We start from the raw sequence: 26,762 nt of genomic DNA on the forward strand, positions 1-26,762 counted from the left end.
CGGCGGCGCCGGCGCTTCTTATTGGTCGGAAACGCCCCTTAGTAGCATTCTGCGTCCTGATTGGACCGGAGCGGACGAGCCCTGCGTTTACCGCGTTCTATTGGCTGCTTCTCGGAGGCCACGCCCCCCAGCCACCCGACCCTTGACCCCCCTCACCCTATAGGGGTCCCGACCCCCCCATCCCTCTAGGGACCCCAAGACACCCCCCCTCACCCTATAGGGCTCCCTGACCCCCCACCCCCCCTATAGGGACCCCAAGACACCCCCCCGCACCCTATAGGGGTCACTGAGCCCCCCCCCCCCCCCCCACCCTATAGGGACCCCAAGACACCCCCCCCCACCCTATAGGGGTCACTGAGCCCCCCCCTCACCCTATAGGGACCCCAAGACACCCCCCCCCACCCCATAGGGGCCCCTGACCCCCCCTCACCCCCTTTAGAGACCCCAAGACACCCCCCCTCACCCTACAGGGCTCCCTGAGCCCCCCCCACCCCTATAGGGACCCCAAGACTCTCCCCCCCCCTCATAGCCTATAGGGCCCCCTGCCCCCCCCCCATACATACCTCAGCTCCTCCCCCAGCCCCACAGCGACCCCCCACCAAGGCAGGACCCCACCCACCCCAGGACCCCCCACCCCATTCCAGGGGGGTCCCACCCCCCCCCCAAACCAGGCCAGAGACAGGGGGGGGGCCGGTACATCCTTTATTGGGGAGATAACCCCCATGGGGGAGCGAGGGGGGGTCCCCACCCCAACAGCCCCCCCCCAAATCACTCCAGGGGGGGGGCAGACAGCAGGCAATAATAAGGGGAAGGGGGCAAAGGGCCCCCCCCCTTACAGTTGGGGGGGGGGGACACCCCCCTCTTCCTCCAGCCCCCCCCCCAGGCACCCCAAAACCAGTCCTGGGGTGGGGGGGACACACGCAACGTCCCCCCCCAACACGTGAGGGGGGGGGCAGGAGAACGCAACAGAGGCCCCAACCCTCAATAAAGTGCCAAATTCTTTCGCTGAAACCCCCCCATCCTTTGGGGGGGCACCCCAAATCTGGGGGGGGACCCTAAATCCGGGGGGGGGAAGGAGATCCAGCAGCCCCCAGCCCCCAAAGCAGGGGGGCTCGGGGTGTATAAGGCCATAAATGTGCCCCCCCCTCCTCGCTGTACCCACAGTCTCATTCACAGTGTTCGGTGGGGGGGGTCACGGCGTGGTTGGGGGGGCTCGGGGGGGCCCCACGGAGCGGGGTGGGGGGGTAAATCCTCCCTCCCCCCCCTTTTCCTTACCCCGTGCCGAAACGTCGCCGGGAAAAAGCCGGAGCGCGGCGTCCCCTGCGTGTCCCCCCCCCACCCCGGGGGTTTTTGGGGGGTGCAGGGGGGGGGTCTCGTGTCCTGTGCCCCCCCGGGGCTCAGCAGAGGCTGAAGACGGAGGGCGCCTGCGCGCGGTACTTCTCGTGGAAGCTCTTGAGGAGGGGGACGAGGTTGGGAAGGGGGGGCGGAAGGAGGCGTCCGCTTCCCAGCAGTGCTGGAGCAGCCGGTAGATCTGGGGGGGGCACGGGGGGGGCACGGGGGGGACGGGAGCTGGGGAGAGCTCCGACTCCCTCCCTCGCCCTTTTTTCCCCTTCCTTCCCACATTTTTCCCCTTCCCTCCCCATTTTCCTTTCCCACTTTTCCCCTTCCCCTTTCCCTCCTCATTTTCCCCTTCCCTTCCCCACTTTCCTCTTCCCTTCCTCATTTTTTCCTATTTTTCCCTTTCCTCTCCATCTTCTTCCTTCCCCCCTTTTCCTCTCCTTCCACTTCCCCACTTTCTCTTCCTTCCCTTTCTCTACTCTTCCCCCTTCCCCTCCCCATTTTCCCCCTCCCCTTCCCCACTTCTTCCCCTTCCTTCCCCTTTTTCCCCCTTCCCACTTTTCTTCTCCCCTTTTCCCATTTTCCCCTTCTCTTTCCCCATTTTCCTCCTTCCCCTTCCCCACTTTCCTCTTCCTCCCCATTTTCCTCTCCCCTTCCCACTTTTTCTTCTTCCCCTTCTCCCCACCCTTCGCCTTCCCATTTTCCTCCTTCCCCACTCTTCCCCTTCCCTCCCTATTTTTCCCCTTCTCCACTTTCCTTCTTCCCCTCCTCACTTTTTCCTTCCCTCCCATTTTCCCCTTCCTCCCCTTTTTCACCCTTCCCTTCCAATTTTTCCCCTTCCCTTTCCCCATTTTCCTCCCCTTCCCCACTCTTCCCCTTCCCTCCTCCACTTTTCCCCCTTCCCTTCCCCATTTTTACCTTCCCACTTTTCCCCTTCCCCATTTTTACCTTCCCACTTTTCCCCTTCCCCATTTTTCTCCTTCCCTTTCCCCATTTTTCCTTTCCCTCCCCATTTCCCCGTCCCCAATCTTCCCCTTCCCTCCCCTTTTTCCCCATTTTTCCCTTCCCTCCCCATTTTTCTCCTTCCCTTTCCCCAATCTTCCCCTTTCCTCCCCTTTTTTCCCCCTACCCTTCCCCACTTTTCCCCCCTCCCTTCCCCATTTTCCCTTCCCTCCCCATTTTTCCCCCTCCCTTCCCCATTTTTCCCCTTCCTCCCCATTTTTCTCCTTCCCGTTCCCCATTCCCCCCCCCTTCCCCACTTTTCCCCTTCCCTTCCCCATTTCTCCCCTCCCTTCCCCCTTTCCCCCCTCCCCTCCCCATTTCCCCCCCTCCCCTCCCCATTTCCCCCCCTTCCTCCCCCACTTCCCCTTCCCCTCACCTCGCAGGGACAGTCCTTGGGGCCCGGCAGCCTCCTGCCCCTCTCCAGCAGCTCGATCAGCCGCAGCACCGTCATCTGCCCCTGCGTCGCCCCGATCATCTCGATGAACTTCTATGGGGGGAAAAAAATAACCCCAAACCAGGAAAACGAGTCAGGGACAACCCCCGTCGCGGGGGAAACGGGGTGGGGGGCGCGGGACTCACGGCGGGGGGGCTCTGGGCGGGGTCGCAGCGGGTCAGCAGCTCGTAGAGCGTCACCCCGAAGGACCAGACGTCGGAGGCGTAGTAGAACTTACACTCCTTGAGGCACTCCACGGCGTACCTGGGGGGGAAGGGGAAAAGTGGGGAGGGGAAGGGGAAAAGTGGGGAAGAGGAGGGGAAAAGTGGGGAAGAGGAGGGGGAAAAAGGGGAGGGAAGGGGAAAAGTGGGAAAAGGGGAGGAAAATGGGGAAGGGGAAAGGTGGGGAGGGAAGGGGAAAGAGAAGAAGTGGGAAGGGGAAGAGTGGGGAAGGGGAAGAGTGGGGAGGGAAGGGGAAAGAGAAGAAGTGAGAAGGGGAAGAGTGGGGAAGGGGAGGGGGGAAATGGAGAGGGAACGGGGAAGAGTAGAGAAAGGGAGGGAAGAGAAGAAGTGGGGAAGGGAAGGGAAGAGGAAAAGAGGGAAAGGAGAAAAATGGGGAAGGGGAAGGAGAAAAATGGGGAAGGGGAAAATTGGGGAGGGAATGGGAAGAGTGGGGAAGGGGAGGAAAATGGGGAAGGGGAAGAGTGGGGAGGGAAGGGGAATGAGAAAAAGTGGGAAGGGGAATGAGAAAAAGTGGGAAGGGAAGAGGAAAAGTGGGGAAGGGGAGAGGGAAAAATGGGAGGGAAGGGGAAGAAGTGGGGAAGGGGAAGGGAAGAGGAAAAGAGGAAAAGGAGAAAAAGTGGGGAGGAAGGGGAAGGGGAAAAAGTGAGGAGGGGAAGGAGAAAAGTGGGGAAGGGGAAAACGGGGAGGGAAGGGGAAGAGTGGGGAAGGGGAAGGGAAGAGAGGAAGAGGGAAAGGGGAAGGATGAAAATGGGGAAAGGGAGAAGTGGAAAAGGGGAGAAGAAAAGTGGAGAAGGGGGGAAAAGAGGAAGGAAGGGAAAGAAGTGAGGAAGGGGAGGGGGAAAAATGGGGAGGGGAAGAGTGGGGAAGGGGAGGAGGAAAAATGGGGAAAGGGAAGGGGAAAAGTGGGAAAAGGGGAGTAGAAAAGTGGGGAAGGGGGAAAAAGAGGAAGAAAGGGGAAGAAGTGGGGAAGGGGAGGGGAAGAGTTGGGAAGGGAAAGAAAATGGGGAAGGGGAAGGAGAAAAAGTGAGAAGGGGAGGAGGAAAAATGGGGAGGGAGGAGGAAAAGTGGGAAAGGGGAAGGAGGAAAATGGGAAAGGGGAGGGGAAAATGGGAAAAGTGGAGAAGAAAAGTGGGGAAGGGGAAAAAGGGGAAGGAAGGGGAGGGGGAAATGGGGAGGGAAGAGGAGAGGGGGAGGGCGCTGACCAGAAGACGGGGCTGTCGCCGTCCTCGCACACGCGGTAGTACTCGTGGCCCTCGGGGATGGCCTTGGCCAAGCCGAAGTCCCCGATCTTCACCACGTTCTCGTTCTCCAGCAGCACGTTGCGGGCGGCCAGGTCCCGGTGGATGTAGTGCAGGGAGTGCAGGTAGGCCATGCCCTGGGGAAAGGGGGGGTCAGGGGCAGTTGGGGGGGGGCTGGAGCCATTTTAGGGGGGCTGGAGCCATTTTAGGGGGGGTTAGAGCCATTTGGGGGGGGTCAGAGCCATCTTAGGGGGGGTTAGAGCCATTTTGGGGGTGTTAGAGCCAACTTAGGGGGGGTTAGAGCCATTTGGGGGGGGTCAGAGCCATCTTAGGGGGGGTTAGAGCCATTTTGGGGGTGTTAGAGCCATCTTAGGGGGGGGTCAGAGCCATTTTAGGGGGGGTCAGAGCCATTTGGGGGGGTGTTGGAGCCATTTGGGGGGTGTCAGAGCCATTTGGGGGGTGTCAGAGCCATTTTAGGGGGGGTTAAAGCCATTTTACAGGAGTTGGAGCCATTCGGGGGGAGGTTAAAGCCATTTTCGGGGGGGTTACAGACATTTTGGGGGTGTCAGAGCCATCTTAGGGGGGGTTAGAGCCATTTTGGGGTGTTAGAGCCATTTGTGGGGGGGTCAGAGCCATTTTAGGGGGTGTCAGAGCCATTTGGGGAGGTGTTGGAGCCATTTGGGGGGGTCAGAGCCATCTTAGGGGGGGTCAGAGCCATTTTAGGGGGGTTACAGACATTTTGGGGGTGTCAGAGCCATCTTAGGGGGGGTTAGAGCCATTTTGGGGGTGTTAGAGCCAACTTAGGGGGGTTAGAGCCATTTTGGGGGTGTTAGAGCCATCTTAGGGGGGGTCAGAGCCATTTGTGGGGGGGTCAGAGCCATTTGTGGGGGGGTCAGAGCCATTTGGGGGGTGTCAGAGCCATTTTAGGGGGGGTTAAAGGCATTTTACAGGAGTTGGAGCCATTTGGGGGGTGTCAGAGCCATTTGGGGGGAGGTTAAAGCCATTTTAGGGGGGGTTAAAGCCATTTTATGGGAGTTGAAGCCATTTGGGGGGAGGTTAAAGCCATTTTAGGGGGTGTTGGAGCCATTTTGGGGGGGTCAGAGCCATTTTTGAAGGGGTTAGAACCATTTTGGAGGGGTTAGAGCCATTTTAGGGGCGTCAGAGCCATTTGGGGGGGTGTTAGAGCCATTTGGGGGGTGTCAGAGCCATTTGGGGGAGGTTAAAGCCATTTTAGGGGGGGTTAAAGCCATTTTAGGAGGGGTTAAAGCCATTTTACAGGAGTTGGAGCCATTTGGGGGGAGGTTAAAGCCATTTTAGGGGGCGTCAGAGCCATTTTAGGGAGGTTGGAGCCATTTGGGGGGCTGCTAGAGCCCATTGGGGGGGGCTCAGAGCCATTTTGGGGGGGTTAAAGCCATTTGGGGGGTGTTAAGAGCCATTTTGGGGGGGGTGTCAGAGTCCCCCAAGGAGAAGCCGGGGAAGGCTGAGGCTTCACCTCGCAGATCTGCTGGGCGAAGAGCAGGATGTGGGCCAGGCCGACGTTGTGCTTGGGCAAGTAGTCACGCAGGCTGCCCAGCGGCACGTACTCCATGATGAGCTGCACAATCTTCTCTCCTGGAGGAGGAGGAAGGCGGCGTGTGAGAGAGGGGAACAACCCAGAGACACCCCAAACCCCTCCGCCAGGAAACCCCTCCGCCCCCAGCCACCAAAAAACGTGGGGAATTGGGTTTTTAGCCCCATTTTAGCGTCTCTGCGGCAGCACCGTGTGCTCGGGCTCTGCTTTTGGCGTTCAACGAGGGGGAAAACCCGCGTGGGGAGCGACGGCGCTGGCCCCCGAAGCCACCGCGTGTCCCCACCTTACCCTGCTCGCTGCAGCACCCCTTGTACTTCACGATGTTTTCGTGATAGAGCGTCTTGAGGATGTCGATCTCCCTCTTCCAGCTGGCGAGGAGCTGCTGGCTGCAGCCGGACTTGAGCGATTTCACCGCCACCATCTCCCCGGTGCCGTCGTTCGTGGGGTCGTAGCAATACAGACTCACCTTCCCGAAGTGACCCTGCCGAGGAACCCGCACAGAAGCTCAAATCCTGCCCAGGAGAAGCTTTCCCCGACTCCCCCCACCCCAAAAAAAGGCCTTGAGCCACCCTCGGGATCGTTATCGGCTCCCCCTGCTTCTTCCAAAGGCCCCAACCTTCTTCCAAAGGCCCCAACCTTCTTCCAGAGGCCACAACCTTCTTCCGAAGTTCATAAACTCATTCCAAAGACCCCAAATTCCTTCCAAAGGCCCCAAAACTTCTTCCAAAGGCCCCAAAACTCCTTCCAAAGTTCATAAAATTCTTCCAAAGGCCCCAAAGTCCTTCCAAAGGCCCCAAAACTTCTTCCAGTGGCCCCAAACTCCTTCCAAAGTTCATAAAATTCTTCCAAAGGCCCCAAACTCCTTCTGAAGGCCCCAAACTCCTTCTGAAGGTCCCAAACTTCTTCCAATGGCCCCAAACTCCTTCCGAAGGCCCCAAACTCCTTCCAATGGCCCCAAACTCCTTCCAATGGCCCCAAACTCCTTCCGAAGGCCCCAAACTCCTTCCAGTGGCCCCAAACTCCTTCCAGTGGCCCCAAACTCCTTCCAGTGGCCCCAAAACTTCTTCCAGTGGCCCCAAAACTTCTTCCAAAGGCCCCAAAACTCCTTCCAAAGGCCCCAAAACTCCTTCCAAAGGCCCCAAAACTCCTTCCAAAGGCCCCAAAACTTCTTCCAGTGGCCACAAATTCCTTCCAGTGGCCACAAACTCCTTCCAGTGGCCCCAAAACTTCTTCCAAAGGCCCCAAAACTTCTTCCAGTGGCCACAAACTCCTTCCAGTGGCCACAAAACTTCTTCCAAAGGCCCCAAAACTTCTTCCAGTGGCCCCAAACTCCTTCCAATGGCCCCAAACTCCTTCCAATGGCCCCAAACTCCTTCCAATGGCCCCAAACTCCTTCCAAAGTTCATAAAATTCTTCCAAAGGCCCCAAACTCCTTCCACAGGCCCCAAACTCCTTCCAATGGCCACAAATTCCTTCCAGAGGCCCCAAACTCCTTCCAAAGGCCCAAAACTCCTTCCAAAGGCCCCAAAACTTCTTCCGAAGGCCCCAAAACTTCTTCCGAAGGCCCCAAACTTCTTCCGAAGGCCACAAACTCCTTCCAGTGGCCACAAACTCCTTCCAGTGGCCACAAAACTCCTTCCAAAGGCCCCAAACTCCTTCCACAGGCCCCAAACTCCGTGTCCCCCCCCTGCAGGAGCCCGGAGCTGGACGCAGAATTTCGAGGTTTTGTCCCAAGAAGGGCACTCACCTCCCCCAGCTCCCGGATCTTTTTCAGGTAACGCTTCTGAAAGACGGTGGGATCCGACACCGGGAAGTCGGGGTTCACCGAGGTGACGTCGAGAAGGTCTGGGAGAGAAGGGGGGTGCAGGGGAGAGCCTTTTCTTTTCACGTTTTTTCCTTCTTTTTCCCTTTTTTACTTTCTTTTTCCCCATTTTTGGCCTTTTTTGTCCTTTTTTTCTTTTCTTTCCCCTTTTTGCCTTCTTTGGCCTTTCTTTTTTGCCTTTTTTTTCCACTTTTTTCCCTTTTTTAACCTTTCTTTCCCCTTTTTTCCCTTTTGTTTTCCCTTCTCTTTACCTTTTTTCCCTTTCTTGCCTTTTCCCTTTTTTCTCCCTTTTTTACCTTTTCCTGCCCCTTTTTGCCTCTTTTGGCCCTTTTTTTGCCATTTCTTTTCCCTTTTTTTACCTTCTTTCCCCCCTTTTTTGGCCTTTACCTTTTCTTTCCCTTTTTGCCTTTTTTGGCCTTTTTTTTTGCCTTTCCTTCCCCTTTTTGCCTCTTTTTTTTCCCATTTCTTTTCCCCTTTTTACCCTCTTTTGCCTTTTCTTTCCCCTTCACCTTTTTTGCCCTTTTGCCTTTTCTTTTCCCTTTTTACCTTCCCTCCCCCTTTTTCCCTTTTTTTCCCCTTTTTCCCTTTTCTTTCCCCTTTTTGAACTTTTTTCCTTTTGTTTTTTTAACCTTTCTTTTCCCTTTGTTTTTCAACCTTTTTTCCTTTCATTTTTTAACCCTTTTTCCTTTTTTAACCTTTTTTCCTTTCATTTTTTAACCCTTTTTCCTTTTTTAACCTTTTTTCCTTTCATTTTTTAACCCTTTTTCCTTTTTTAACCTTTTTTCCTTTCATTTTTTAACCCTTTTTCCTTTTTTAACCTTTTTTCCTTCTTTAACCTCTTTCCTTTTTGCTTTTTAACCTTTTTGCTCTTTTCTAACCTTTTTTTTTTTAACTCTTTCCCCCCCCCATCATAAACAAGAGCATCTCTGCAGCTACCCCCACCCCATCTCTGCCGAGACCCCGACCGATTCGGGGCATGGAGGGGGGGAACAACGGCACCATAACCCCCCTCCCCGACCGATTCAGGGCATGGAGGGGGGAACAGCAGCACCACAACCCCCTCCCCGAGGCAGGGGGGAGCTCACTGTGCGGCTGGAGCTGGGTGAGGTCCCGCAGGACGGTGCGGAAGGACGGCCGCTCCCCGGGGGCGTAGTTCAGGCACTGGCAGATGAGGGTGGCCAACTCCTTGCAGGACGGCTCGGGCAGGCGATGCCTTTTCTCATAAAAACGTTCTTTCTACGAGAAAAGAAACAAAACCAGGTCTCAAAGCGGGGCTGGATCCACGCCGGAACGAAGGAGACGGGGAGGGAGAGGAGGAGGAGGAGGGTCACCTCCGAGGGGGTGCGCTCCTTGAGCGGGACGTCGGCGTCGAAGCAGATTTCCAGCAGCGTGGTGCCGAAGCTCCACTTATCCGCCGCCGTGCTGAGGTTCCCCACATCCCGGACACACTCCGGAGCGATCCAGGGGATTCGGTCCACACGCTCTTCGGGAGAGGGAAGGCAAGGAGAGGCGATGGTGAGGGGGAGACCCCACAACCCCCACGGGATCCCAGCCACCGGGACCGCCGCCGACAGCAGCTTTGGGGTCAAAACCAGCCACCGACACCGAATCTGCGCGTCCCAAATGCCACGTGTGGATGGATCTAGACTTGAGTAAGGCCTTCAACGCTGTCTCCCACAGCGTCCTCCCAGACAACCTGCCCAGGGCTTGGCTGGGGGGACTCTTCGATGGGTTAAAAACTGGCCCAGAGAGTGGTGGGGAACGGGGCCAAGTCCAGCTTGGGGTGTTCCCCAGGGCTCGGTTCTGGGGCTGGTCAATATCTATAGATGATCCAGACGTAGGGATGGAGGGCAACCTCACGAGAATGTGCAGCTGACCCCAAGGGTGGGAGGTGTGGATCTGCTGGAGGGCAGGAAGGGTCTGCAGAGGGGTCTGGGCAGGTTGGAGCGATGGGCCGAGACCAACGGCGTGAGGTTCGACAAGGACAAGGGCCGGGTCTGACACTTGGGCCACCACAAGCCCATGGACTTCAAGAGAGATGTTGAGGTGTTGGAGCGAGTGCAGAGGAGGGCGACCAAGTGGGGAAGGGTCTGGAGGGTCCTGAGCTGCGAGGAGCGGCTGAGGGAGCTGGGGGGTTTAGCCTGAGAAGAGGAGGCTCAGAAGGGACCTTAGTGCAGTCTACAACTGCCTGAAGGGGAGGGTGTAGGGTCAAGGTTGGCCAGAGGAGGGTCAGGTTGGCCATCAGGAAGCATTTCTTCTCAGCAAGGGTCATCAGACACTGGAAGGGGCTGCCCAGGGAGGTGGGGAGTCACCATCTCTGGGGGGGTTGAAGACAAGCCTGGACACGGCACTTAGTGCCCTGGTCTAGTTGCCATGGTGGTGTCAGGGCCATGGTTGGACTCGTGTGAGCCCCGAGGGGTCTGCCAACCTCAGTGATTCTGTGATACGGCGAAAAATAAGATCTGAAAAGCAGGTGATGGGCCGATACCTTCTCGAGAGAGCACGGTGAAGCTGACGCCGGGGTCGCTGAGCTTCACGAAAGGCACGGACCCCATCCTCCAGCCCCTTCCTGGCCAGCAGGATGTTTTTCGCGCACACGTTGCCGTGCACAAGGTTTTTATCCTCCTGTGAAGACGTGAAACCTTGGAGAAACCCCCACGGGCGCCTCAGGGCAAGGTCAGGCCCACAGAATAGAAACGCAGGGCTCCCGGCTCTAATTAGCTGCGCCTCCTCCCTTGCATCATTATCCCAAAGCTAAACCCCGGAGCGGGGGTGGAATAAAAGGGACGCCGAGGATTACGCAGCGCCGGGTAAACGCCCTCCCAAGCTGCTAGCCAGCTTTGCCAAGCTGCTGGCCACGAGCCCATGCGAGCGGGGAAGGCCTCGTCAGCCCCCAAAATGGGTGCAGGCAGGGTATGTTCTGCTCAAAATCTGTTTGCTTGGGCAGAGGAGAAAACGTGGCAGATCCTTGTGCTGCAGGAGCAGAAGGTGCCCAGAGGGGGATCCCCCCCCCCGCAGCCCCGTTACCAGGTAGCTCAAGGCACTGGCCAACTGCTTGGCCACGGTGATTTTCCAGCCCACGGTGACCCGGCCTTTCTCCTTGCGCAGCAGCACGTCCAGAGGTCCGTGTTCACCGAATTCCTCCACCATAATATCTGGGGAAGGTGGGAGAGAGTTTCCCCTCAGCCGGCGACGGGGCTGGCACGCGGGGAGACCGGCCACGGGCCGAGGAAGCCCCGGACTCACTCTCGGAGCCTCGCACGCACACGCCGTGCACGAAGGCCAAGTGCACGTGGGACACTTGGCCTCATGAGACTGGCCGTCTCGAAGAAGGCCTGTGAGGAGAGAGCAGAGAGGGTGTCACGAGAGCAACGGGTCTCAGAGCACCCAGGGAGGGTCTCGGGGCTGGGGGCTCACCAGGGCGATGTCCCTGTGCTGGGTCCAGGACTTTGAGGACCACGTGCATCTCCCGGCTGTTGTTGTTCTGCTCGTGGAGAAATACTCGGCCCTCGTCGGTCCCGCAGACGTTGAGCACCCCGTCGTAGATGTTCGTGCGGGTGCCCTGCCCCAGGTGGGCTCGCTGGGGGCAGAGGGAGGAGGGAGGGGGGTGTCAGGACCCCGCGGGCAGCGTGCGTGGGGAGGGGGGAGTTGATTCTCCCTCCCCTTTTCTGTGTCACCTCCGGATGGGGGTGAAGAAGCTGCCACCTGCCCCGGCTGTGCTGCCTCTGCACGGCTCTTCCCTCACGAGGGGAGGAATAAAGCATCAAAGCAAACCCAAGAGCTGCCCCACGCCCCTCTCCTCGCCGCAGCGGGGGTAGCGTGTCCCCCCCGATCAGGGGAGCAGCCATGTCCACCCCCAGCCCGCCCGAAACCCCCAGCAACACAACCTGGGTGATCTCGTTCTTGCGGGATCTGGTGGAAGCTGAGCTGGGTCAGGTTCAGGATCTGCTTGGTGCTGTCCTTCACCTTCCGCGTGATCAGCAGGTCCGAGATCTCTGCAAGGGGAGGGGGAGAGACGTGGGCTAAAGGCCCAGAAGCTCCTGGGCTCCCTTGGTCATGGAATCATTGAAGGGTTTGGATTGGAAGGGACCTTCAAGACCACCAGGAGGTCCTTCTGAACCAAGAGCAGCTCGTTTGCCCTTTGAATCATAGAATCACAGAAGGGTTTGGGTTGGAAGGGACCTTCAAGACCATCAGGAGGTCCTTCTGAACAAGAGCAGCTCGTTTGCCTTTTGAATCGTAGAATTACAGAAGGGTTTGGGTTGGAGGGACCTTCAAGACCACCAGGAGGTCCTTCTGAACCAAGAGCAGCTCGTTTGCCCTTTGAATCATAGAATCACAGAAGGGGTTGGGTTGGAAGGGACCTTCAAGACCATCAGGAGGTCTTCTGAACGAAGAGCAGCTCGTTTGCCCTTTGAATCTAGAATCACAGAAGGGTTGGGTGGAAGGGACCTTTCAAGACCACCAGAAGTCCTTCTGAGCCAAGAGCAGCTCGTTTGCCTTTTGAATCGTAGAATCATCAAATGGTTTGGGTTGGAAGGGACCTTCAAAGACCACCAGGAGGTCCTTCTGAGCCAAGAGCAGCTCGTTTGCCCCTTGAATCACAGAATTATGGAATGGTTTGGGTTGGAAGAGACCTTAAAGCCCATCTAGTTCCAACCCCCTGCGACGATCAAGGACACCTTCCACCAGACCAGGTTGCTCCAAGGCCCCATCCAACCTGGCCTTGAAACCCTGCAGGGAGGGGGCAGCCACAAACACGTCCGAGGGAAGACCACCCCTCCTCATACCTCCTGGCTTGGGCGGACAGCACCTCTTCACCGTGAAGCTCTCGTCGCCGGATCTGAGCGTGCAACCCTTGAGGGCATCCAAGAGCTCCCGCAAAGTGGGAAACTCTCGCTCCCACCCTTCCAGCACGAAAGAATCTCCTTTCTTCTGGATCCGGAACTGCCTGTACTTGAGAGCTCCCTGCGCCCCCAGAGCCTGGGAGGGAGAAGGGAGAGGAAGGTCCTAACGACGCCGAGCGCCGTGGCCGGGGGACGCCGCGCTGGGTGTCGCGTCTCACCTGCCCGTGGCCCCTTTTCACCACGGAGAGAATCATCCTGTTGAAGTCAAGGACGCTCCAGCGGATGATGTAGAGCCCTTCCTCCTCCTCCTCCCGCCGCAGCTTGGCAAACACAAACTCCTCCCTGGAGGAATGAGGGGAAAAGGGTTTGGAGGAGCCCTGAGGAGAGGACACGTCCTCCTCGACGCCGGGAAGAAGCCACTCACTGCATGGGCCCGTGGATGCCGTTCAAGATGCTCATGACGAGTCGCGGCGGAGCCACCTCGTGACACAAGTAGTGGCTGGAGTCGGCCGTGAGTCGGAAATAGCCGTCCACCAGCGAGACCAAGGAGAGCGCGCTCTGGGAGGACGGGAGCACCACCTCCTGGGGAGGGAGGGGAACGGGGTGAGGAGCCACTGAGCAACCCCAAAAATCCCAGAATCACTGAGGTTGGCAGAGCCCTCCGGGCTCATCGAGTCCAACCATGGCCCTGACACCACCATGGCAACTAGACCAGGGCACTAAGTGCCATGGCCAGTCTTGTCTTAAACCCCCCCAGAGATGGTGACTCCACCACCTCCCTGGGCAGCCCCTTCCAGTGTCTGATGACCCTTGCTGAGAAGAAATGCTTGGAAAGGAGCTTTGGGTTGGGAAGGACATTTAAGACCATCAAGTCCAAACGTTAACCCAACACTGCCAAGGCCACCACTAACCATGTCCCTCAGCACCACATCTCCATGGCTTTTAGACCCCCCAGAGATGGTGACTCCACCACCTCCCTGGGCAGCCCCTTCCAGTGTCTGATGACCCTTGCTGAGAAGAAATGCTTCCTCATGGCCAACCTGACCCTCCCCTGGCCAAGCTTGAGGCTGTGTCCTCTTGTCCTGGCGCTGGTTGCCCGGGAGAAGAGGCCGACTGTCCGCTCCACCCTCCCTTCAGGCAGTTGTAGACTGCACTAAGGTCCCCTCTGAGCCTCCTCTTCTCCAGGCTAAACCCCCCCAGCTCCCTCAGCCGCTCCTCACAGCTCAGACCCTCCAGACCCTCCCCACCTTGGTCGCCCTCCTCTGCACTCGCTCCAACACCTCAACATCTCTCTTGACGTGCGGGGCCCACAACTGGACACAGGATTCGAGGTGTCCCCTCACCAGAGGGACGATCCCTTCCCTAGTCCCACCGGCCACACTAGTCCTCACAGAGGCCAGGATGCCATTGGCCTTCTTGGCCACCTGGGCACGCTGCTGGCTCACGTTCACCCTGTGTCCATCAGCACCTCCAGGGCTCTTTCTCACCACCCTTCCCCACCCACGTTACCCCTCTGCCAGCCCAAGGAGAGCGGACAACTCTCGCTCACCAGCATGAACCCCACAAAAGCTCCTTGTTCTTCCCACCGCTGCTTCTGAAGCTCATCTCCGTGCCCCAGGAGGGTCAGGGGGCGGCTGGGAGAGGACAACCCCCACTCACCAGGCACTTGTTGTCCTGCCGGTGGACGCTGACCCTGCGGTCCTTGACGACGATGTGCGTGATCTCCCGGAAGTCGCAGAAATGGGCCCACTTCGGCTCGCCCCGCTCCGCCGCCCGAGGCGGCCCCTTGGGCTCCGCCTCTTTGCTTCTGTTTTTCCTCCCAAAATATCCACGGTGGGAAAAGTTCTCGATGGTCTGTGGAGGAGGAGACGCAAGAACATCAGTCCCAGCCCTTCATACCGCTGGGAAATGGCACTGGTGGTGGCTACTGGTCAAACTGGGAAGGAACTTGGGGTGAGGAAAAGCCCAGGAGCACGAGCTGAGGGAAAGGAGCCGGCGTGGGGTGGGATTTAGGTGGGAATGGCTCCTCCCATGGGCAGCGTGAGCCCCGACCCACCTCCACGGGCACAGGTCGCCACTGGATCCCGCTGGTGCCGCTGACGAGGACCTCGTGGGTGACGGGTCGGTCCGTGGCGAGCGCCGCGTGCCCGTGCTCCGGCTGCGAGCGTCCCCCGTTGACGTAGAGTTGCGCCCTGTCGCCCTCGGAGGAGGTGTCCAAGGAGAGCGCGGGGAAGAGCTCGGTGCCGAAGCGAGGAGCGAGGTGCTCCAGGGTGGCCAGGTACTTGTACATGACGTCCTGCGCCGTCAGCCTGCCCGTGCTGACCGCGTGCCGCTGGAAGTGCTGCAGGAACTTCTTGAAGACGTTCTTCATGCGGAACTTGGTCAGGTAGTTGTTCTGTTGGATCTGGCGGTGGAAGGAGCGTGGGATGCAGTCCTTGAAGCTGCGGGAGGGGAGGAACAACCTCAACGGGCGCCGACAGCAAAACACAGAATCCCTGAGGTTGGCAGAGCCCTCAGGGCTCATCGAGGCCAACCATGGCCCTGACACCACCATGGCAACTAGCCCAGGGCACTAAGTGCCATGTCCAGTCTTGTCTTAACCCCCCCCAGAGATGGTGACTCCCCCACCTCGCTGGGCAGCCCCTTCCAGTGTCTGATGACCCTTGCTGAGAAGAAATGCTTCCTCATGGCCAACCTGACCCTCCCCTGGCCAAGCTTGAGGCTGTGTCCTCTTGTCCTGGCGCTGGTTGCCTGGGAGAAGAGGCCGACTGTCCGCTCCACCCTCCCTTCAGGCAGTTGGAGACTGCACTAAGGTCCCCTCGGAGCCTCCTCTTCTCCAGGCTAAACCCCCCCAGCTCCCTCAGCCGCTCCTCGCAGCTCAGACCCTCCAGACCCTTCCCCACCTTGGTCGCCCTCCTCTGCACTCGCTCCAACACCTCAACATCTCTCTTGAAGCGCGGGGCCCACAACTGGACACAGGATTCGAGGTGTCCCCTCACCAGTGCCAAGCACAGAGGGACGCTCCCTTCCCTGGAGCAGCCATGACTGATCTCTCCACCACCTAAACCAGCCCCACACTCGCTCCCGGTGAGGAGGATGGAGAGGAAAGACCAGAAGAAACCCTTGGACAACCTCAGAGCAGAACGTCCCCGGTCACCTGTATTTTCTGGCCACCTCCTCCAGGGAGATGCCTTTTCTGATGGCGATGTGAGAGAGGTGGAGCACGGCCATGCCCAAGCTTTCGTTCTTGAACCTCTGGATCTCCTGCTCGGTGTGGAGATCCTTCAACGAGGCGACGTCGTTGATGAATTCATATTTCCCCTGTTAAAAAGAGAAAGTTAAATAAAGGAGGGGAAAAAAACCCCAAGCGCTGACTTCTGGAGTGGTTTTATTGTCTATTTTGATTTTAAAGGTGTAACAGGATCCCCCCAGCTCGGCTCCTCCCACGGAGGCTTCAAGCAGAACAAGAAGCAAAAAAACTCCAGCTGGGTTTGTCCTCTAAACAAAAGCCCTTGCAGGTGGAAAACCAGCTCCCGAGAACAGGTCGGGAAAACCACCCCAGGCTTCCCCAAGTCCAGGTCAGGGCGGGTCGTTACCTGCTCAAAGAGATACTCGAAGGAGGATTTATCGAGCAAGGCTCCTCCCTGCAGCTTCTCGTCGGGGGAGTCGCTCTGTCGGGGCACGTTGCGATAAACCGCCGGCTCCTTGTCGTTCATCCCGTGCCAGTTCCGAAAGTAGTACCTGGAGGGGAGGAGGAGAAGGAGGAGAAGGAGGAGGAGGAGGAGGAGGAGGAGAAGGAGGAGGAGGAGGAGGAGGAGGAGGAGGAGGAGGAGAAGGAGGAGAAGGAGGAGAAGGAGGAGAAGGAGGAGAAGGAGGAGAAGGAGGAGAAGGAGGAGAAGGAGGAGAAGGAAGGAGAAGGAACGAGAAGGAAGGAGAAGGAAGGAGAAGGAAGGAGAAGGAAGGAGAAGGAAGGAGAAGGAAGGAGAAGGAAGGAGAAGGAAGGAGAAGGAAGGAGAAGGAGGACAAGGAGGACAAGGAGGACAAGGAGGACAAGGAGGACAAGGAGGACAAGGAGGACAAGGAGGACAAGGGTGCTCGCTCAGGGGACAGGATGGCTCTGCCATGTCCCTGCCCTCTCTCAAGGCCGACAAAGCCGCCCTGGTGCCACCTCTAAAGCCCAACCCGGGGCCAGCGGCTGCCCCTGGACCCGCTCGAGGTTCGTTTCACCCATAAACCTGCTCCTTCCCCCCGGCGTGGCCGCCTGCCCCGTCCCGGGGGCTGCAGGGGGACCCAAGGAGGGTCTGGCAGAGGGTTTGTCACCAGAGGACGGGGAAAGGACCGGCAGAGCGAGGCCTGTCCTGCCCCAGGCCTCACGCTTTGGGCTCAGAAAGTTGGATTTGGGGTTTTTTTAAGACCCAAACTTTGAGCATCAGCCACGTCCTCAAAAAACACGACCCGAGCTCAAGGCAAAGGGGAAGCGACTTCTTCCTGCCACCAAAACTGGTTCCTTTCAGCTTTTTTTCCCCCCTACATTTTACAAGCAGCACAACAAACACATCCCCATCGTCAGGGCTTCATTAAAGCGACCCTAATTAAGCCTGGCTCGCTCCTTGACGAGCTTTCCTGCTGCTGGAGCGCGGGGGCTGCGAGAAAGGGCGAGGAGCCGGGGCGAGGAGCGTGTCCCCCCCCCTCAAAACCACCACATTTAAAAAATAACCCCCCAGCACGAAGCTCTGCGGGCAGAGGGAGTTTCAGTTCCCAACGCCGCGCCCCCGGTGACTTGTGCCACGGCGAAACCAGAACTGACAGAAAAAGGATTTTCTGGCCCCAAAAATGGGGCTCCTTCTTCTTCCTCCCCTGGGGAGGGGACCAGGAGGGATGGAGCAGGGACCCGGCCTCACCTCATGCGGAACAGCAGGTTGAGGTTGGTGTCCTTGTCGATGGTGAAGAGGTGGTTGGGGGGCAGCCAGAGGCGGCTCTGGGTGTCGTAGAGGGCGAAGAGGCTGTAGCAGAGCGGGGTGATGCCTGCGAAGGGAACACGAGTGCCCTCAGGTCAAGGGGAGCCCGAACAAAGTCAGTTAATATTAAAAAAACCAAACAAAACCCACAGAATCACAGAATCAACGAGGTTGGCAGAGCCCTCGGGGCTCACCGAGTCCAACCACGGCCCTGACACCACCATGGCAACTAGCCCAGGGCACTAAGTGCCATGGCCAGGCTTGTCTTAAACCCCCCCAGAGATGGTGACTCCCCCACCTCCCTGGGCAGCTCCTTCCAGTGTCTGATGACCCTTGCTGAGAAGAAATGCTTCCTCATGGCCAACCTGACCCTCCCCTGGCCAACCTTGACCCTACACCCTCCCTTCAGGCAGTTGTAGACTGCACTAAGGTCCCCTCGGAGCCTCCTCTTCTCCAGGCTAAACCCCCCCAGCTCCCTCAGCCGCTCCTCGCAGCTCAGACCCTCCAGACCCTTCCCCACCTTGGTCGCCCTCCTCTGCACTCGCTCCAACCCCTCAACATCTTGAAGTCCATGGGCTTGTGGTGGCCCAAGTGTCAGACCCGGCCCTTGTCCTTGTCGAACCTCACGCCGTTGGTCTCGGCCCATCGCTCCAACCTGCCCAGACCCCTCTGCAGACCCTTCCTGCCCTCCAGCAGATCCACACTCCCATCCTTGGGGCCACCTGCACCTTCACCGTGGTTGCCCTCCATCCCTACGTCCGGATCATCAATATTGACCAGCACCAGCCCCAGCGCTGAGCCCTGGGGAGCACCACGCTGGACTTGGCCCCGTTCCCCACCACCCTCTGGGCCAGTTTTTACCCCACCGCTCTCAGAAGCCACGCGGCCCCCCCGGCGCTCACCGATCCCCCCCGGCGCTCACCGATCCCCCCCGGTGCTCACCGATCCTCCGTGCCACGTCCATGCAGATCTCCTCGGCGCTCAGCGTGCCCGGCCCGTAGCCCCGGCACCGCTCCCGCTCCCCCTCGCCGCCCCAGTGCACACAGACCTTCACGCCGCCGCCCGCCGAGAAGCAGCAGCCGTCGGCGTCTGACTCGCTGTGCTTCACCGCGCAGTGGCACAGAGACATGGCGACGCCCAAACGCCCCGGCTGTGCCAAAAAACACCAGAAATAAACCCAAACCCAAGCGCTAGTGAAGCACCGAGCTCCCCGCCACCAGTTTATCCCAGTTGGGGAACTGGGTGAATGCCACCGCGGCTACGCACCTCGCCGGCAGATGGGGCATAACTCGGTGCCGAGCTCCCGGGGCGGCGCGGGACGGGGTGGTTGCCACCTGGGATGGGGTTGTTGCCACCTGAGACGGGGTTGTTGCCACCCGGGATGGGGTTGTTGCCACCTGGGATGGGGTGGTTGCCACCCGGGACGGGGTGACATCCCCCACACCCACCCCAAAACCAGCATCACACAGTGCCCACCCCCAAAACCAGTGTCCCCCCCGTGCCCACCCCAAAACCAGCATCACCCCCAAAACCAGCATCACACAGTGCCCACCCCCAAAACCAGTGTCCCCCCCGTGCCCACCCCAAAACCAGCATCACCCCCAAAACCAGCATCACCCAGTGCCCACCCCCAAAACCAGCATCACCCAGTGCCCACCCCAAAACCAGTGTCCCCCCCGTGCCCACCCCCAAAACCAGCATCACCCCCAAAACCAGCATCACCCAGTGCCCACCCCCAAAACCAGCATCACCCTGTGCCCACCCCCAAAACCAGTGTCCCCCCCGTGCCCCCCCCCAAAACCAGCGTCCCCCCCGTGCCCACCCCCAAAACCAGCATCACCCCCAAAACCAGTGTCCCCCCCGTGCCCACCCCAAAACCAGTGTCCCCCCCGTGCCCACCCCCAAAACCAGCATCACCCCCAAAACCAGCATCACCCAGTGCCCACCCCCAAAACCAGCATCACCCCACACCCACCCCGAAACCAGCATCACCCCCAAACAACCAACATCATCCCCAAAACCAGCATCACCCACTGCCCCCCCCAAAACCAGTGTCCCTCCCGTGCCCACCCCCAAAACCAGCACCACCCCCAAAACCAGTGTCCCCCCCGTGCCCACCCCCAAACCAGCATCACCCAGTGCCCACCCCCAAAACCAGCATCACCCCCAAAACCAGCATCACCCCCGTGCCCACCCCAAAACCAGTGTCCCCCCCATGCCCCGGTGACACGGTGAAGGGACCCCCGGCGCTTTGGGGGGGTCCACTCCCCCACATCCTCCCCCACACACACACACCCCCAGAGAGCTGAAACAAGGAGGTTTCACCCCAAAAAGGCACCGGTTTGGCTGGGGCACAAAAAAAATGAGCTACTAGAAGAAAAACCCCTTTTTCCACGAATTTTTGTGCGGGGGGGGGGTCTCCCCCCGCTCCAGCTCAAGCCGAAGCACGTGACGGCGTCACCGACGCCAAATCTTGGCAGATTTCCCCCAATTCCCTCCTCGGGGGCGGGGGGAGGCGAAGGGGGCGGCAGCTCCCGGCACTTCCTCCTTTCTAACCAAAAAAGTGCTCGGCGGGGGCTCGGCGCCCCGAAAACGTCAGAATTAACCTTAAAAAAGCTTTTTTGGGGGGTTTTTTTTTCAGCGTTTGAGCTCGTTTGGGCTTGGGGGGGGAAACCAGGAGCCAAAATAATTTGGATTTTCCCTCAAGAGACAAGTTTGGGGAATAAAAACCCCGTTTGGAGGAGCCGGGGGGGTCCTGGCGTGGCAGGATCCGACCCCCCCCGTCGGGGCGACCGCGGGGCACAAACCTGCCTGATTTCACTCCGATTTCACCCCGGTTTCACTCCGGTTTCACCCCGATTTTACTCCGGTTTCGGTGGCGGGGTCTTCGAGCCGGGCGTCGGGGGGGTCCTCGCACCGGCCTGGGGGGGGGGCAGAGGGAAGAGAGTCACCAGGGCGGCGCACACGCGTGTTCGCTGGGGAGACCCCAGCCCCACAGCTCACGACCCTCCACATCCCCCATACACCCTGACCCCCCCAGCCCCCCAGATCCTGACTCCTCACACCCCACACCTTCCAGTCCCCCCACCCCTGACCCCCCCAGCCCCACACACTGACCCCTACCCCTGACCCCCCCACCCCAGAGCCCCCTGCCCTACACATCCTGACCCCCCCAGCCCCACACGCCGACTCCCACCCCAAAGCCTCCCAGCCCCACACATCCTAATCCCCCCCAACCCCACACACCCTGACCCCCACCCCTGACACCCCCAGCCCCACACACCCTGACCCCCACCCCTGACACCCCCAGCCCCACACATCCTAACCCCCACCTTTGACAGCCCTCAGCCCCACACACCCTGACCCCCACCCCTGAAACCTCCAGCCCCACACACCCCGACACCCCCAGCCCCCTATCCTGCCCCCCCCCAGCCCCACACACCCTGACCCCCACCCCTGACCCCCCCCAGCCCCACACCCCGACACCCCCAGCCCCATATCCTGCCCCTCCCCAGCCCCACACACCCTGACCCCCCCCAGCCCTCGCCCCACAGGCCCCGACCCCCCCGCCGCCCCCCGGCCCGTACCTGCCCCGCTCCCCTCCGGCCCGGCCGCTCCGGCTCCCTCCGCCCCGCAGAGCCGCCGCCTCCCATTGGGCCCGAGAGACGCGCGCTCCCATTGGCCCGCGGCGCCGCGCGGCCACGCCCACACGCCTGCGCCTCATGGGCGGGGCGCTGAGTGCGGCCACGCCCCCTCGGGGGGCTCGGGGCTGCGGCTATTGGCTGCGGAGCCCGAGTGGGCGGGGCCTCACCAGGGGGCGGGGCCAGAGGGGGCAGCACAGCCCCTTTTTTACCCTTTTCCCATTTTTTACCCATTTACCCCTTTTTTTACCCATTTACCCCTATTTTTTTTAACATTAACCCCCCTTTTTACCCTTTCCTCCCCTTTTTTTACCCTTTACCCTCCTTTTTTACCCTTTTCCCACCTTTTTTTACCAATTACCCCCATTTTTTTACCATTTGCCCCCATTTTTTTAGCCTTTTCCCCTTTTTACCCCATTTCTTTACCGCTTACCCCCCTTTTTTACCCCTTACCCCCTTTTTTTTATCATTTACCCTTTTTTTTTTAACATTAACCCCCCTTTTTCACCCTTTACCCCCCCTTTTTACCCCATTTCTTTACCCCTTACACCCCCTTTTTACCCTTTACCCCTTTTTTCCCTTTTTTTACCCTTTCCCCCCCCTTTTTTATTCTTCTCCCCCTTTTTACCCTTTATCCCCCTTTTTTTACCCTTTACCCTTTTTTTACCCTTTACCCCCTTTTTTTTACCCCTTACCCACCTTTTTTTACCCTTTCCTCCCCCTTCTTTACCCTTTTCTCCCCTTTTCCCACTTTTTTTACCCTTTTCCCCCCCTTTTTTACCCCTTACCCCCCTTTTTTTACCCTTCTCCCCCCCTTTTTTACCCCTTACTCCCCTTTTTTACCCTTTCCCCCCTTTTTTTACCCTTTATCCCTTCTTTTCCACCATTCACACCATTTTTCCACCATTCACATTTTTTGTGTAGCGTTTACACCTCTTTATTACCCCCCACACCCCCACTCCCCCCCACCCCCCCGCCCCATCACGGTTTCCCCTTCTCCTCGGCGCCGTTCTCCTTCCGGATCTCCTCGTACAGCCCCTCTCCTCCTCCTCCTCCTCCTCCTCCTCCCTTCTCCGCTCCCTCCCCGCTCCTGGCGTTGGGCACCCAGAGCCCCGAGTCGATGCAGCGCTGCATGTGGTATTTGGCCTCCTGGGGGGGGGGGGGGGGGGGCACACAAAGTGGGGGGGGGTCCTCCCTCTGCCCCACAACATTTGGGGCATCCCCCCCCCCTCGTTTACCCACCGTCGGATCCATTTTGCTGATCGTCTCCTGCAGCAGCTGCACGTCCTTGACGTCGAAGCATTTCTGCAGCTCCTGCGAGGAAGAGGAGGGTGGGGATGCATGAGGGACCCCCAAACGCACCCAAACTCAGGGGGTTTGACCCCAAAAGCGGCGCGGGGCGGCACTCACGGGCGGCAGCGCCTCGTACACCTCCACGGGGTCCAGCCCGCCGGGGCCCAGCCGCTTCTGCCGCTCCTCCTCCTCGTACTCCTTCATCGCCTTCTCCACGCGCGCCCGCGCCCGGCCCCGCACCCGCTCCTTGAAGGCCTCCAGCTCCTCCGTGAAGCCCTCCATGTACTGCTGGTCGGCCGTCTGCGGGGAGGGGGCGGTGGGGGGGGCTGGCATTCCCAAATAAACCATTTCCCCCCCCCAATCCCCCCTCCAAATCCCCCATTCCCCCTCCAAAACCCCCCCAAATCCCCCATTCCCCCTCATTTCCCCCCATTTCCCCCCCAAATCCCCCATTCCCCCCCCAATCCCCCATTTCCCCCCCAAATCCCCCATTCCCCCCCAAAATCCCCCATTCCTCCCCAAAATCCCCCATTTCCCCTCAAATCCCCCTCAAATCCCCCATTCCCCCTCCAAATCCCCTTCAAATCCCCCATTTCCCCCTCCAAATCCCCCACTTCCCCCCCCAATCCCCCAAATCCCCCTCCAAATCCCCCCAAAATCCATTTCCCCCCCAAATCCCCCTCAAATCCCCCCAAAATCCCCCATTTCCCCCCCAAATCCCCCCAAATTCCCCATTTCCCCCCCAAATCCCCCCAAATTCCCCATTTCCCCCCCCAAATCCCCCCAAAATCCCCCAAAATCCCCCAAAATCCCCCAAAATCCCCCCAAAATCCCCCTCCAAATTCCCTTAATCCCCCATTTCCCCCCCCCAAAAAAACCCCCAATCTCCCATTTCCCCCCCAAACCCCCCATCTCCCCCTCTAAATCCCCCCAAAATCCCCCATTTCCCCTCCCAAATCCCCTCCAAATCCCCCATTCCTCCCCCATATCCCCCATTTCCCTCCAAATCCCCGTTTTTTACCTTAATTTTGGCGAAAAACTGCCGGAAACAAGCTCGGGGATCGACCTTGAGGCTCTTGGCCAGCTCCAGGATGAACTGCATGACGATGGTCTGGTGGGCGACCTGCTCCATCAGGGCGTGCTTCTGGGGAGGGGGGGGCAAGAAGGGGGGTGAGGACCCCACAGCAGGGGGGGGGGCACATCCCTGACCCCCTTTTTGGGAGGGGGGATGAGGATGGTGGCGGGGGGACTGTGTGGGGTGGGGGATGGGGGAGTCGCTGCTCTGAAGGGGCTTTTTCCCCCTAAATTCTGTGATTCCCCGATTTTCTGGTTCCTGATTCCATAATTCCCCCGTTTCTGGCAGGAAAACGCCGCAGGAGGAAGCGGGAGGGGGGGTCCGGGGGGGGGGGTTGACCCCCTTCTCTCACCTCTTCCACCTCGAGGTCGATGCACCAGATGACCAGGTAATTCGCCGTCTCCTCGCAGACGAGGTGGGGGGTGTCGGAGAGGTACTTCTGGCTGTCGTCCCAGCGCCGCAGCATCCCTGGGGGGGGCGGCCCCGTGAGGGGAGGGGGGGGAGAGAAGGAAGGAAGGAAGGAAGGAAGGGGGGAGAGAAGGAAGGAAGGAAGGAAGGGGGGAGAGAAGGAAGGAAGGGGGGAGAGAAGGAAGGAAGGGGGGAAAGAAGGAAGGAAGGGGGGAAGAGAAGGAAGGAAGGGGGGAAGAGAAGGAAGGAAGGGGGGAAGAGAAGGAAGGAAGGGGGGAAGAGAAGGAAGGAAGGGGGGAAGAGAAGGAAGGAAGGGGGGAAGAGAAGGAAGGAAGGGGGGAAGAGAAGGAAGGAAGGGGGGAAGAGAAGGAAGGAAGGGGGGAAGAGAAGGAAGGAAGGGGGGAAGAGAAGGAAGGAAGGGGGGAAGAGAAGGAAGGAAGGGGGGAAGAGAAGGAAGGAAAGAAGGAAGGAAGGAAAGAGGAAAAGAAGGAAAGAGGGAGGAAAAGAAGGAAGGAAAGAGGAAAAGAAGGAAAGAGGGAGGAAAAGAAGGAAAGAGGGAGGAAAAGAAGGAAAGAGGGAGGAAAAGAAGGAAAGAGGGAGGAAAAGAAGGAAAGAGGGAGGAAAAGAAGGAAAGAGGGAGGAAAAGAAGGAAAGAGGGAGGAAAAGAAGGAAAGAGGGAGGAAAAGAAGGAAAGAGGGAGGAAAAGAAGGAAAGAGGGAGGAAAAGAAGGAAAGAGGGAGGAAAAGAAGGAAAGAGGGAGGAAAAGAAGGAAAGAGGGAGGAAAAGAAGGAAAGAGGGAGGAAAAGAAGGAAGAGGGAGGAAAAGAAGGAAAGAGGGAGGAAAAGAAGGAAAGAGGGAGGGGAAAGAGAAAGGGAGGAAAAAAAGGAAGGAAGGAAGGGGAAAAAAGAAGGAAGGAAGGAAGGACGGACGGACCCCAGGGAAGGGGGAAAAAAGAACCCCGGGAAGGGTCCCGCCCCCCCCTCACCGAAGTGCTTGATCTGCTTCTCGTATCTCTCCACGAACGTTTTGTGCTTCTTCTCCTTCTGCTCCTCCGTCTCCTCCTGCTCCTCCGCTCGCACGTTGAAGACGCTCTGGGGAGCGCGGGGCCGTTCAGCCGGGGGGCGGGGGGGGGGGGGGGGTTGGGTGCCCCCCGCCGCCCCCCCCAGACCCACCTTGCTGAAGCCGTCCTTGCTGAGCGTGTCCACGTTCCAGGGCATGTTCTTCTCCTTCTTCTTCAGCTCCTCCAATTTCTTCTCCCAGCTCTTCTCCTCGTGCCGCAGCTGCTGAGCTTCGGCCTGGAGCTTTGCCAGCTCCCCCTTCCCGCCCTCCGCCACCTCCAGCTCCTTCAGCTTCTTCTGGCACTCGGCGAGTTTCCGTTTACACTCCCTGCACCCTTTATCCAGCTCGGCTTTTTCCTTCTGGAACTGCTCCATCCTCTCCACGCGAGCCTGGAGGGCCACAGGATGGAAACAGCGTCGTTAACTCCCCTCGTTAGTCGCCCTCCAGGAACCCCCCACCCTCTCCCTGCTCCGTGATCCCCGGGGAACACGAAGCTGCTACGGGGGGAGACCAACACCCCCGAAACACCCCGATTTAGAGGGAAAAATCAAGTCCCTTCGCGCAGTTTTACCCCCCACCCTCTGGAACACACGCTGGGGGGGGGGTCGGAGCCCAGCTCCAGTGTGACCAAGCCCCTGCAGGTGTCACCCCCCCCGCCAGGCCCGTGGGGACATGGGGAGGGTCTGGGGAGGCCCAGAAGGGTCCAGGAGCCCCCCAACACCCCGAGGGGCCTCCTGGGGGTGGCAGGAAGGGGCTGTGCCCCCCCGGGGGAGCCCCCAGGCTGCTCCCCAGGGGAACGGGGAGCCCTCAAGCATAGTGGGGGGGGGGGGACGGAGCAGGGACCGGGGGGGGGGGGGCAGGGGAGGGAGGGGGGTGTCACTGGTCATTGTGGGGATGGGGGACTCCCCCCTTGGGGGCCCCGGGGCCGGTCGCCATGGGAATAGGGGATCCCCCCCGCCATGGGGGTCCCGGGGCCGGTCACTATGGGAACAAAGGGCAGCCCCCCCATGGGGGTCCCTGCAGCCGGTCGCCATAGGAACAGGCGAGACCCCCCCCGCCACAGGGGTCCTCGGAGCTGGTTGTCATGGCAACAAGAGGCTTCCCCCCGCTTTCCATGGGCATCCCGGGGCCGGTCGCCATGGGAACGGGCCTCCCGGGAGAGCCGGGCCCCGATGGCGGGGGGGGGGGGCCCGCACCTGATGCCGCCATCGGAAGAGACTGGCCGTGTCGATGTTGGGGTGAGTCTCGTCCTCATCGTCCGAGACCTCGATGTGGTCCCACACGCTGTAGTCCACCATGGCGCGGCCGCCGCCGCCCCGGGCCCGCCGCCGCCTCCGGTCGCTTCTCGAAGCCTCCAGCGCCCGCCCCGCCCGCTTCCGCCCCGCGACGAGCGCACTTCCGGGCGCGGCGTGCTGACGTACTTCCTGTTGCGCCCACCTGGCGTCGCGCATGCGCAGAGCCCGCAAGGGCCGCGCCGGTACTGCCGCCTCGCCCGGCACAAAGATGGCGCGGGATTTAAAGGGACACGCACATAAAAAAGGGGCGGGAGGGGGGCAGCGTCCCCAGGGCCTGCCCGGGGCCTGCGGGCGGGGAGGGGGGACAGGGAGCTGCAAACTGCGTGTCTGGGGCCGTGGGGACAGAGAGGTGTGGGGACAGGGGCATGGGGGGACATGGGGACACATGGGGGGACATGGGAGCACAGGGACATGGGGGGACAGGGACACGGGGACAGGGGCATGAGGGGACATGGTGCCTTGGAGGGACAGGGGCATGGGGGACATGGGGGCACATGGTCATGGGGGGCACAGGGACATGGTGATACAGAGACGTGGTGGC

The 26,762-nt window shown here is 59.6% G+C and overlaps 4 protein-coding genes across 5 annotated transcripts in view; 1 reads left to right on the plus strand and 3 right to left on the minus strand.

Moving 5' to 3' along the window:
- EIF3G (eukaryotic translation initiation factor 3 subunit G) overlaps positions 1–699 on the minus strand; it is a 2,953-nt gene extending 2,254 nt beyond the window's left edge. Inside the window, exon 1 of the mRNA XM_068421700.1 lies at positions 669–699. Coding sequence (XP_068277801.1) covers positions 669–699 — 31 coding nt within the window. The remainder of the gene's footprint in view (positions 1–668) is intronic.
- The window catches only part of PDE4A (phosphodiesterase 4A), an 86,752-nt gene that overhangs the window by 28,654 nt on the left and 31,336 nt on the right, over positions 1–26,762 (plus strand). The gene's annotated exons all lie outside the window — the stretch shown is intronic.
- On the minus strand, positions 1,324–21,101 carry TYK2 (tyrosine kinase 2). The gene is given in 31 exon segments (XM_068421800.1): positions 1,324–1,474; positions 1,477–1,531; positions 2,717–2,827; positions 2,920–3,037; positions 4,218–4,390; positions 5,746–5,864; positions 6,112–6,304; positions 7,571–7,668; positions 8,731–8,881; positions 8,977–9,128; positions 10,134–10,197; positions 10,199–10,270; positions 10,673–10,800; positions 10,892–10,952; positions 10,954–10,980; positions 11,063–11,081; positions 11,083–11,225; positions 11,533–11,553; positions 11,555–11,640; positions 12,436–12,628; positions 12,711–12,834; positions 12,917–13,074; positions 14,152–14,346; positions 14,549–14,933; positions 15,650–15,813; positions 16,089–16,233; positions 17,394–17,517; positions 18,393–18,600; positions 18,717–18,805; positions 20,258–20,371; positions 21,038–21,101. Coding segments are annotated over 28 exon segments (3,543 nt in total). The 5' UTR covers positions 18,580–18,600; positions 18,717–18,805; positions 20,258–20,371; positions 21,038–21,101; the 3' UTR covers positions 1,324–1,397.
- Positions 22,073–26,316, minus strand: CDC37 (cell division cycle 37, HSP90 cochaperone). Its single transcript, XM_068421801.1, has 8 exons — positions 26,123–26,316; positions 25,040–25,315; positions 24,853–24,958; positions 23,812–23,927; positions 23,406–23,528; positions 22,502–22,684; positions 22,334–22,405; positions 22,073–22,240 (listed from the first exon to the last, which is right to left on the minus strand). The coding sequence occupies exons 1-8, from the start codon at positions 26,222–26,224 to the stop codon at positions 22,073–22,075; spliced, it is 1,146 nt and encodes a 381-aa protein (XP_068277902.1). The 5' UTR covers positions 26,225–26,316.

The sequence above is a fragment of the Nyctibius grandis genome, chromosome 35 (genome assembly GCF_013368605.1).
Source record: "Nyctibius grandis isolate bNycGra1 chromosome 35, bNycGra1.pri, whole genome shotgun sequence".
NCBI lineage: Eukaryota > Metazoa > Chordata > Aves > Nyctibiiformes > Nyctibiidae > Nyctibius > Nyctibius grandis.